The sequence below is a fragment of the Geospiza fortis genome, unplaced genomic scaffold (genome assembly GCF_000277835.1).
Source record: "Geospiza fortis unplaced genomic scaffold, GeoFor_1.0 scaffold275, whole genome shotgun sequence".
Lineage (NCBI taxonomy): Eukaryota > Metazoa > Chordata > Aves > Passeriformes > Thraupidae > Geospiza > Geospiza fortis.
Genome location: NW_005054341.1, coordinates 5,408,543 through 5,420,561, shown reverse-complemented (window position 1 = coordinate 5,420,561; position 12,019 = coordinate 5,408,543). Strand labels below are relative to the sequence as shown.

Sequence of the window (12,019 nt, the reverse complement as noted above, 5' to 3'; positions counted from 1 at the left end):
GCTGTTCCTGCACCAAGGCAGCAGCTGCCACTGTGGGAGCACAGGAAAGGCAGCCAGGAGCATGGGGAAGGCAGCTCAGGGTGGTGGGAAGTGTGCCTGGCAGAGCTGGCTTTTGAGGCAGCCCCCCAGCCTGGCAGGACACAGGAAACCTCCCTCTGTCCCCATTCCCCTGCACGCTGCTGGGCTCCTCTGCTGTTTCCTCCTTGCCCAAGTACCTTTGCACAGAGACAAGAGAGCAGAAATGCTCACAGCAGCCTTTTCTGAAGATTCCACAATGGGTATTCCTTGTCCCTGAAAGAAGGTAACTCTATTCACTGCCCACACAGAGGTAACAGCCCTTTGTACATAAGTTATGGGGACAAGGGAAATGGACAGGATGTGCCCTCACCAGCAGTGCCTTTGAAGCAGAAGACCACAACACTGCTGGAGTGCTATAAAGATTGTGTAACCTGATAAAATACAGATTTATGGAAAACTATTTTAAACAGGATTAAAACTATCATGAAAGAAGTTCACAGGACCAGAAGCAGATCCTCAAAGGCCAGGTTCTTCTGCAGGATGCTCTATGAAACTATAGAGACATCCATCCTACAATAGCTGCTGGAACCTGTGGTGGTGCCTCTTGAAAGCAAGGCCACCAGCCAAGGCAACCAGCTGTGCTGATTTCCTGGGGGGGCGGTTTGCCCTTGGGCATACTGGCAGCACCCCAAAATACAAGCCTGTCCTGGACACTGCTCACTCAGCTCAGGTTTTGTTCATCCACAGACACCTGAGCCAGCTTTTAGAGCCACATTTCCCAGTGAGGTTCACTTGCATGGGAGAGAGGAGGTTAAAGAACTCATTGTGTCCACATCAAGCATCTCCTCATGTCCACACCAATGCTCCCTCTCCTGAACCTTGCAATGGGGTTCCCCAGATTCAGCCCCAGAGGGTGCAGCAACTCTGCAGGACAGAAGCTCCTGCCTTACGTTGTTACCTTTCAGTTACCTCTATACTTAAGCACCAAAAAGTGGAATTTCCTGGGGGCTTTTTTCTTTGATGATGCAAAATAGGCCCGCAGAGCAGGGTGCTGAACTTCAAACATCAGGTTAGTTTGGAAACAGCCTCCATCAGTGCTGTCAGCACAAAGGACTTGGCCCTGTCAGCTTCCACACCTCTCCCAGGGCCAGCACAGCCCACGCCCTGACGGGTGACACTTGTTCCCAGGCACGTGCACAGGTGTCTTCTACAAATGGCACAGACCTCTCAGTGCCAAGACCAGCTATATTCTCCCCTCACAGAGATTTCACTGCCTGGAACTGACAGCAGATATGGCTCGCAGTAATTTTGGGCACATGGTCTGTGTTTGCTCCATGGCTGTCCGAGCTGATTTAGGCAAAAATGTACTCCTTGTCTTCTAAAATTTAGGCATCCTGACCTTACCAAAGAGAACCAGAGTCCCTTGTAATTGCTGGAAGCATTCACAAGCTTCTTTACAGCTGACCTAGCTGTCCCTGCTGCTTTACAACTTACACCCACACAACACAAGGTCTGACAGTCATGACTGTGAGGGCAGGGTACAAGATCCACGGTTTCTACCAGGGTAAATCACCAGAGGTTTTAATTTCTGTCAGCTAAGGCTAGGGCCTGGTGTTTCTGCAGAGACATCTGCAAAGACACACAAACAAGAGGCAGCAGCAGCCACCCCAGTGGGAATGCCTGGAGCACCTGGAGAGCCTGTCCTGCAAGGAAGAACACAGAGCTGAGTCAACGCGCACACGTCATATTGAGCAACAAGACAAGCAGCACGGGCAGCACTGCAGGACCACAGCAAATAAACACACCATCACCACAGCCCAAGGCTCTCCAGAAGTGCTGATGAAAGCAGCACTAGAGGAAGGAACATCTAACACTCACTTCACAGATCTTTTCCAGCGAAGGGACGAAGAAGTCATCGCAGACGATTGCCAAGGCGTAGAACATGTACACAGCCTGCAAGGGAGAAGAGAAAGGGCTGAGTCTGGAGACTGTCACACAGAACTGAACGGCAGCATCCCAACCCATCCCAGGTTTGATTTGGTACAGACTTTTCAAGAAAATAAAATGCTCTTGCAAGAAGAACTCATAGAGCTGTCTGGGATTTAATTGAAATATCATGGAGTATTTATCTGAAAGTTCTTATAAACTATCAAAAGCTGCCAACATTTTATCTTCACCATAAAGGCTGCCTTTTTTTTTTTTTTTGGCCTTTTTTTTTTTAAATCTCTTGACATTGCCAACCCACACTGAAGTATTTTTGCCTTCCTTTTTTTCCCTGTTGGGCAGCACAAGGCTTTTTTTATTACTGTGTTCTGTGAAAATCTAAACCCTGGAGGAGTAATTTCTGAAATCTAGTGTTCAAAAAAGGGAAAAGGAGCTTGTTTTTCTGGACTGAAGTGCCCTGCCATGTCACCTGGGTCCCAGTGGTAAACCTTGCTGAACTTCACATAGGAACAAATAAAAACAAGGGGGAACACAGGACTCGAAAAGACACTGGGCCAATCAGTTCTTCAATTTCATGCAAGAAGCATTCAATCTGGGTCTCTGTACTATTAAACAGAATGTGCTGGGGCCTGATCTCTGCCCCAAGAGGCAAACAGCCACAGAGCAAAGCCCTGGATGGCAACCTGGCCCATCCTGCCCACAGGGAAGGAGCTCACTCCCCCCCTCGACACAAAGACTGCCACTGGATGGGAAAATTCCCATTGGCATAGGGGAAAACCAGGGGAAAGCATGCCAGGCACCAGCAGAGCACATCTTCCCAGCCAGGCTGAGTCTGCCTCCCAGCCCAGGCTGCTTTTCTGCCATGGACACATCCAAGACTTGCTGCAAGGTTCAAAGACAGCTCCACCTTTTTGGTGACACCTGCCAAGGACCAGCACAGAGTTACTTCTACAAGCAGTGCAGCTCCAGTGACTTAACTACAGCTGGGAGAAGTGGCCAATATTTGTAGAAAAAAAGTGTATTAATCCTAGGGAACCACAGTTTCAAGCACATCACCAACAGATCCTCTGGCTTTGCTTGTTGTTGGAGTCCTGCAGAAGCTCAGGCAATGTGAGGAGACCAGAATAATTTTCTCTGGAGAGAAAGCAGCAATAAAAATGGCCTCCAGGTATTTTTTGTTCCTAGTTTGATTTTCCAGGAACAGGTTTAAATCCCCCAGCCCCACCAAAAACAGAGATTTCAATTTGCCAGAATTACAACTTTGCTGCAAAAAAAAAGCCAGTAATTACTGTACATCGCAGCCCATGAAAACTTTTCGAGCTCAAAAATAATTCAAGCGTTTTTTTTTTTCAGGATTAGAGATCGGAATTTCATCATAACAAATTATTCTGGCACAATCTTGACACAACAGGTGCTAGAATGTCACTTGGATAGTTTCTGTGCTTCTTTGTCCCTTGTCATAAACATGAGTAAGTGTAATTTCGGCTTTTTGAAAATCTTACACTGCAAAACAGCCCCAAGGGCCACAAGAGTAAGCAGAATTTCAGGTCTCCAACTCTGTTGGGTGCAGCAAAGAACCTGATCCTGCAAAGGGAGCACCAGCTGCTGACACAATACCAACTGTATCAACAGAGATAAAGGAAGACAGGAACAAGGACCAGAAAGGGCTCCAGAGGGTGATGTGGCCAAATTCCACTGAAATACAACGGAGAGCGGGTGCCTAACTCCAGCCTAGATTTTTGATCTGCTAATCATAATAATCTGCAGTGAGTCATGCCCTCACTGCCCTGTCCCAGCACACAGTAATGCTTCTCAAGAATGCTAATCTGTCCAGCAGCATCATTCCTGTAAAGTGAGCACGTCCTCTCCTGTTTGACACCATCCACGCCCACGGAGCACGGGGCTCCACGTGGCTGCTGGGCTTCCTGCACCTCCCAGAGCCAGCCAAGGGAATGGGGGCTAAGGGGAGGCAGCATCCCATGCCCCAGAGCCCAGGCAGCTCACCCCAGATGCCCCCACACACACACTGCACTGCACTGTGGGCGTCCACAGATGATGCCGCGCTCCACAGGGCTCACAGAGGCACCAGGGCCAAGGCACCCACCAGTTCTTCAGTTTAGACAATTCCTTCTCTGGAATTTTAGATACACATTCAAATGATGCCAGGGGAGGGCTTGTGTTGCCTCCAGTGCACTCAAGACTGCAAAAGCATCTCCACATCCCAGCATTAAAGTGGAATCTCATGGTGTACGGGTTTTGAGAGGGCACAACAACAACCTTCAAGGGTGACAAGGGAATTTGCTTTTGCCCGCCCACGCTTTCTCATTAGTAGGATCAGGTACAAGACAAAAGGCAAAAAGGGCAGTGAAATGAGTAAGGAAAGGAAAAATAGATGGGAAGGAACTGCCCCCCCAGGCTCTTGCTTATCCCCCCCAGGAATGGGGACTGGCCCCCTGCTGCAGGAGCTGGAGGCACAAAGCCAAACCCGCTGCACTCCTTGGGATAGAGCGCACTGACCAGGCTGAGCCCACGGGAACTGTACACTCCAGCATTTCCTTTAATGACCTCACTGCTGTCACAAATCTGGCTTTGGCTGTGAGTCTTCTCTAAGTTCATTCAAATGGCTTAGGTGCAACAAAGTGCAAAGTGTCAGAATCGAAGGAGTATCTGGCTAAAGCCCAGCCTTGTTCGCAGCATAAATCACTGGAAGCTGCCCACAGTCAGTGAACACACGAGGAGAGCAACTGTTACTTCCTTGGAAGTTCTTCGGGCTTTTTGGTGGGGCTTGTTTGTTTGCTCCTTAAACAAACACAACAAAGCAATGTTTAAAGTTTGGGCCAGCAGGAACACAAGCAGGAGGGGGCTTTTTTATGCAAGAGGGAGGAAAGGCAGGAGCATCAGGGAGGCCAGTCTGCATGGCATGTCCCGTGAGGAGAGGGCCAGCAGCACAGCTGAGACACTCAGCATGAGTGGAATCTCCCATTTAGGTGGGAGATGTGGTACCATCTTCCACCTAAGTCATCCTGAGATTCCACCAAGGAGTCTCATGGATTTCTCCTTCAGCACATGGCCCCCTGTCTTCACGGGCACCACGGGAGCAGCAGCTCTGGAAAGGAGCAGGGCAGCAGAGACTGAAGGCTGTTCCACCTGAAAGTGCCACTGGGAATTAAGGAATTGGTTGGGGTAAGGGAATATGGCCTGTGCAATGGGAGCAGAGTACAACGTGGAGGACTCAACACACAAAATAAGGCTCAGCCCCAGCTTCACTCAGTTGTTTTCAGCTCCAAGTGATGATATGGGAGTCTTTAGCCAGGCAACACACTTTAAAAAACACACTCACTTCTCCTCCCCCAAAGGACATTAAAAAATTGGGAAAATGCAATGGCCCTGCATAAAAGGATTATAAATGCCACATTAAGTACCACATTAGGACTGATTTTAAAATGATGGTTCTAACAAACAGAGATGCACTCTCTGCATCAAAAGTGATTAAGTTTCTTACTCAAAATACCTGCTCCACTAGTGGCACAGGACAGAAATGGTCATTCTTCATGTTTGTCCAGCAGTCCTTTGAGCTTCCCATGACAGTCTTCACACTCAGCCTCGCTTCACTGAGTGAAGGAAGCTTTCCACAAGAGAGCAGAATGCCACAGAAGCAGCAATCCCTACAGCCCTGCCTTCTTCCCAGGGGGCTGTGAAAGGCTGAGGTTGTTGCTGGCAGCAAAGCAGGGCTGGGGTGCTGGCTGCTGTCCCACAGACCCTGCCCCAGGGGCCAGGACTAGCAAGGGACCACCCCTGAAACCACCTTAACCAAGCACAAGGCTTTTCTCAACTCTGACTGCAACACAAACCTGTTGGAACCCAGGAAATTCCTCTGGCTGCCCCAGGAGGCTCAGAGACCTTGGCACAGAGCCCAAGACCCCTGTGCCTTTGATTTAGCCTTTGGAAAAAACAATTACCAACCTTTACATGAAGAATTACAAGTCAAAAGGGTTTAAGTAGAATAACAGTTAGTTTGTCGCAGGGTGAAAAATAGATTTTTGGGGGGAATGGGTGTGCCCAAAAATGGGGGAATTTGGGTGTGCCCTGTCCTTCTTCTTTCTTCTTCCTAGCCTCCATCTTCTGGCATTTTTAGATTGGTTTAGAGTAGAAGCTCACTGTCTAACATAGGTGATAGGTATTGGAAAGTTATTGTAAATAATGTACACGTAGTTTTTAGTATAAAAAGTTAACAGCAGTGTGCCTCTGTCTGACCTGCTAAACAGACCTCGGCAGGCAAGGAGAAAGAATTTTATAGATAAAAAACAATAAAGAACCTTGAGAACGAGAATAGAAGAGTTCTGACTCCTTCTTCGAGCACTGGGCTGGGAAAAGAGACTTTCTAACACATCTCGGGGTCACTCTGAGCAGCAGAGATTCTGAGACAAACCCACCTAAAACTCCATTGCTGGAGGGAAATTAAAAACCCCCAACCAAAGCAGGGAGCCACAGAGCCTGGGTTGACTGCAGCCAGCAGTCTGTGTACCATGATGTGCCCAGCTCCCACAGATGGCCAGGGCACTGGAGAAATCAACCCCCTAAGGAGACAGCCCTGTGCTGCAGGAATGAGATGTGTCTGGCCACTGACCCGATGCAGAAATAGAGACAGGACCTGTCCAGGGCGACCTACATTTCCCAGCGCCTGGCAGGAGGGGGCAGGGGCTGTCAGAGCCTGTTCCCATGGCTACGGGAAGCAGTGGCAAGCCAGGAGCAGAGGGATGGCTGACACACACACGGCTCCTCCACCCTGCTCAGTGCAGAGGGCCCAGCCCTGCCCAGGGACAGGCTCAGCTCTGACCATGCTCCTCACGCTGGCAAGCCAAAATATCCTGGCTCTGCACTCCAGACCTGCTGGAGGAGGCTGGGAAAAGGGGAAGCAACACTGTGCTGTCAAAAACATCAGGGTAATGCAGAGACCCAAACCTCCCATTCTCAGCTGCCAGCCAAAACCTTGGGAATTTGTCGGCAAAGCCATTTCCCTCCTGTCTCGAGGGGGGAACTGGTGCCAGTGGCCCTGAGCATGGCAGGGCTGAAGATCCACACAGGGACATCAGCTGGAACAAAATGAAAACCAGGAAAAGGCTAAGAGAGCACCTATACAGCCTTCCAGTGCCCAAAGGGACTGCAGGAGAGCTGGAGAGGGACTTTGAGAAGGGACTTGGAGTGACAGGACAAGGGGGAATGGCCTCATGCTGACAGAGGGCAGATAGATTGGGTACAGGGAAGGAATTCTTCCCTGTGAGGGTGCTGAGGCCCTAGCACAGGTTGCCCAGAGAAGCTGTGGCTGCCCCTGGATCCCTGGAAGTGTCCAAGGCCAGGTTAGACAAAGCTTGGAGCACCCTGGGATAGTGGGAGGTGTCCCAGCCCATAGCAGGGGAGCTGGAACTGGATAATGTGTAAGGTTCCTTCCAATCCAACCCACTCTGTGATTCTACAAACAGTAATGTTAAGATTGCAAAAAGAAGCCTTTTGGGTGCTGGGGAGCTCCCAGGCTGCAGGAACAGCACCAGACTTAAAATCCAGACCCTGGCCCCTCCAAACTGAACATCCCAAACCAGTGACTTAGTGGGGAGTTACTCAGCAGCTCAGCCTCTTCTCAGAGGGGACATGGAAATCATGAATGGCAGTGAAGCAGTCAGCTGCTGAGCTCTGAAAAAGTATCCAGGAGAAATTAAACACCATGACTCCAAGCTGTAATAATATGCTTTCAGTGGCCCACTTCTCCTTCAAACCAAAGTATTTTCAGTTCAGACCTAAAACTATTGCTGACCTGCCCATTTTTCCTAGATTTTTCAAGTGTTTAGGGATTAACTTTCATTTTTGTGAAGTTATCAGATCATGTTTAGTAATTCACACAGCCCCACTGTGAAGATTTGCTGGGGTCTTTTTTCCCTTTTAATGAAACAATAGGGAGAAGATGCCCCGGGAAGCCTCCTGCTCTCCCCCAAGGTCCCAGTGATAGCTTTAGTCCTGTTCCTCTGGTTTCTGGAAAACCAGCTTTGCCTTGATGTCTTTCAGAATTAAACATGAAAGTACAGGCAAAGGGGCAGAGAACAACATTTTTACTGAAATGAATAGAAACTGTTTAAGGGGAGGTCACTAACATGAGAAGCATGGCGATGACCTCTAACCACCACTGCACTCTTCTCCCTACCATTACAGAGCCCCTTTTACAGCCCAGTTTCCTCAAACCCATGAAGAAACCTCAGTGGAGGCAAAAAAAACTTTGTGTCTGTATCTTCCTTCCCCAAAAAAAGTGCATTTCTGCTTCTGCTCTGATTTCATCACACGTTTGGTAACCATTTCTGGGAGGTAAAAAACAGAACTGGAGGTTCATTCCCCCAGTATAAGGAGCACCCCTTCCAACCCAGACTATAGGTAGGCTGCTAAATGCCAACAGTTTTCTGTTTTCTCTGAGCATCATTTTTTTCTTTGACAAGAGGTTGTCTCCAGCTATCCCAGTATTAGAGAGGCTGAATCCAGCCAGGTCCTGCACCTCAGGGACCACAAGACAAAGAGTGGTCAGCAAATTTTCCTAAGTCCACCAAACTGCTGCAGAGAACAATGGAGCACCCATGGATCGAGGGAGCTGCCTTGCTGTTTGCTAGCAGGGAAGAAACTGAGTACATCTCTGCTGGGATAGTGGATGATCTTCTACTTCTCATTAAAAACAGATTTTTCTTTTTATTCTGAACTAGACAGTTCAGTCCTCCAGACTCCATTTTGGTACGTGTTAAAGGCACATTCACAACTGAATTCATATATGAATTTTTAGGAGTATTCTTGTTGGTGATATAAAATCCAGCTCGGGTCCAGTGCTCAGTTTCCAAAACATTTCAAAGCTCAATGTTCCCATGGAAACTTGAGATTCTTGAACTTGCCAGGCACGGTCAATAGCAACGTTACTCAACAAATTTCTGCAGCTATTTAGCCAAAATAAAATCCTTACACAGAGGGCTCACATTAAAATACACAATACAATCTAATTTATGCTCAAAAAGAAATCATGAATCACTTCTCACAGCTAATGGTGACTGCTCATTTAAGCTGACTGAAAACTGTTAAAAGCTTCTAAACATTCATTAGGAGTAGGTATTTTCTTGGCTGCTTAAGAATGCCTCTAATGTAACTCAAAGAGCTGCTCAAGCAAACTTTCCAATCCATGTAATGCCATGGATATTTCTACGTCAATTATTCTATCCCATAAACTTCAGAGTGTTCCAGAGTTCCTTCTTGCAGAACTCCTGTATCTTTGAGCTCTCTGACATTTAGTTTTCATCTTAAAGATGCCAAACTGTCCCATTTTCGGAGACAACTTCCTTTTTACTGTGGCCTGACATTCTGATGGTGTCTACAGAAAAAATGAGAATGGGAAGTGAATTTAAACCATCCTTCCATTATTGACTCCTTTATATCAGAAGATCCCAAGAACAAAAAACATCACATCCCTGACTTCATAGTCCATACAGGAGACGACAATGCACTGAAGAGAAAATAACTTCAATCAGAGCTCTTGAGCACACCGGGCCCTGTCCACGCCAGCAGGAGAAGAAAGGCAAAGTCACAACACTTACACAGAGGACGTGCAGGACAACAGCTCCATGTCTCCTGTCCTCATTCGTGAAGATGTCATTGGGGAACTCATGGAGAGCTGCAAAAAGCAGGGAGGGGGGAAAGAAAGCTCAGATGTTTAATCAGCTCCTCACACCCAGCCCACGAGCTGCTCAGTAGCACAGAGAGATGCTGCCCAACCCAGCCTTGCAGCCACCTGCCAGAGGCTCTGCCTCACCTCCCTGGGGCTCAGCTTACCTTGTCCTCAGGCATCACCTTCCCCAAATTTTACCGTGCCATTTCCTGCTGCGGCCAGCACCACCCTATGACCCACAGATGCCCCCCTAGAGCACAGCCTGGCTCCTTCCTTGAGGGAAGCAGTCAGAGCTGCCCAGAGTAGGTGCAACATCTCCTGGAGGGGTTGGCAGCTCTCTTCCCACTGCCCAACAATCCACAGAACCACGGAGAGGAGCACAGCAAGCACTTTACAGCCTTTGCTGCAAATGCACTGCTGCAAGTCACTGAAAGAGAAATTCCCTCCATTTGCTCAAACGCCTTATTACTGCTCTGGATGTTAATTGGATTATGAAGCCCTTAAGAACAGCCTGCCAATTAGGTTGCAGGAATGGCTTTGGGTTATAAATCAAAAGGCCAGTGTGAAGACGATGCTCTAGCATTCAAGTGCTTCTCAGTAACTCCAGATTTTGAAACAACAGCTTTCTTCTAATGGTCAGTTCTTCACATTCAGCCATCAGCTGGAAAAAACCAAACTGCCTTTCACATCTTTAGCAGGCTCTTTCTGCCTTTCACATCTTTAGCATTAATAAAGCTCCAGCAATAGGGACTTAATTAGCAATTGCACAGAAGATTAAATGGAAAAACAATCCAGCTCACTCACTCTCCTGGTTTTGCTGCCTCTGAAGCAATAACTGAGCAAAAGGCAGCTGCATTTTAATTTTGCTCCTCATGCAAGCAACAGCTCTACCCAGGCACTGCACCAGAGGAGGAAACCACTCTTATTTACATACAGTCTTTTACCCGAAGGCTCAGGTTATTACTGCTAATTGTATTCCTGTGGATTGGAAAATTCTATAAGGAGTCCTAACAAAGCAGCAGAAGCATCTTTAAAATATCCACAACAGAGGAACACAGCAATACCCTTCTCCTTTATGAGAACCAGAGATGCCTGTGACTTTTCATCACCAGTCAGGACTCACCCACCAGGAGCTGTGACTACTTCCTTCCAAGGCAGAACTAGTCCTGCCAGGCTGCCTTCCCCTCCCACCCCAGCACATCTGCTGTGTTAGAGCTGCCAAAGGTTGCCAGAAACCCCTGTGTAAGGTGTGCAGCCTAAGGAAGTAGTCAGGGAGGTACCAGCACAAGGACAGGAGTGAGGAAAACCCCAACAAGCAACACAAAACACTATGGAAGCTGAGAGACAAACAAAGGTAAATCAGCTGGGAAGGATTCATCCTTCCTCAGCAAAAACATCATTATGTCACAATCCAAAGAAAAATTTAAGAAAAAATCCCTGACCAAAGGAAACACAGGGAGGTCTGCCTGCAGCAATATGCAAAAATGGTTTGCCAATACACGTGTGTGCTTCCCCTCCTCCTGCAGCTGCCTCTGAGACTTTACATTCATTGCAGACAGATGATAAAAATACAATCCTTTTATCAAGAGTCTCTAGGAGGTTCAAGGAGCCTGAAGTGCACCTAAGGTAAAGGCATAAGGGGAGAAAACAGTACAAAAACAGCATAAGGTGTCTTTAGTGTAGTGGCTGGGAATACTGGCCCTCCTTCCTGTGCACAGCAGAAATGCCCAGTGCTCCCTCAGGTTCAGGTTCTCACCCCTCACAGGCAGGAAATGCACCTGCTTTTCAGAGAAAATCCAGAACGTCCATCAGCACATCCTCCACAACATCGTCCCCAACACAAACACATTCAGTGGGTTACACTGGGAAACATGCAATTATAAACTAATGTATGCAAATCTGAAATCTGCTGCATTTTTATTAGCTGCATCAGGTGCAGATGAGTACAGATAAGAGGAGAGCTTTGCAAAACACAGGAGCTCCTTTCTAAGAAGAAATAAAGGGTGCTGCTGGAACACCACTCCAACAACAGCTGCCCTATTTAGTGGATTATAAAAGCTCAGACAGTTTGTTATTTCACTAAAAGAGTCCCCAGCCTTTGTCAGAAAATAGGTGCAGATTTTGCCAGGTTTATTTTGATTGCATAGAAAAAACCCCAACCACCCTGCCAATGAACCAAAACACAAAGAATAAAAGACTTCTGCCTAATAATCCACTCTGGTCCTGCAGACTTGGCAGGTATCAGATTGGAGCAGCAGAAGGGCAGGATCTTCACAGGGCTGGCTTAGCACCTCCCCAGTTACCTCCTGCATTGTGGGCATCAGGAATTCCCAGGGCATTCCCAGGGGGTTCCAGCCCTTGGACATCCACAAC

The 12,019-nt window shown here is 47.8% G+C and overlaps 1 protein-coding gene across 2 annotated transcripts in view; it reads right to left on the bottom strand.

The window, feature by feature from the left end:
* SLC24A3 (solute carrier family 24 member 3) overlaps window positions 1-12,019 on the bottom strand; it is an 83,426-nt gene that overhangs the window by 38,281 nt on the left and 33,126 nt on the right. For both annotated transcript variants that reach the window (XM_031058305.1, XM_014307701.2), the window contains exons 2-3: window positions 9,576-9,652; window positions 1,897-1,971 (exon numbers count right to left, since the gene is read on the bottom strand). In XM_031058305.1, coding sequence (XP_030914165.1) covers window positions 1,897-1,971; window positions 9,576-9,652 — 152 coding nt within the window. The remainder of the gene's footprint in view (window positions 1-1,896; window positions 1,972-9,575; window positions 9,653-12,019) is intronic.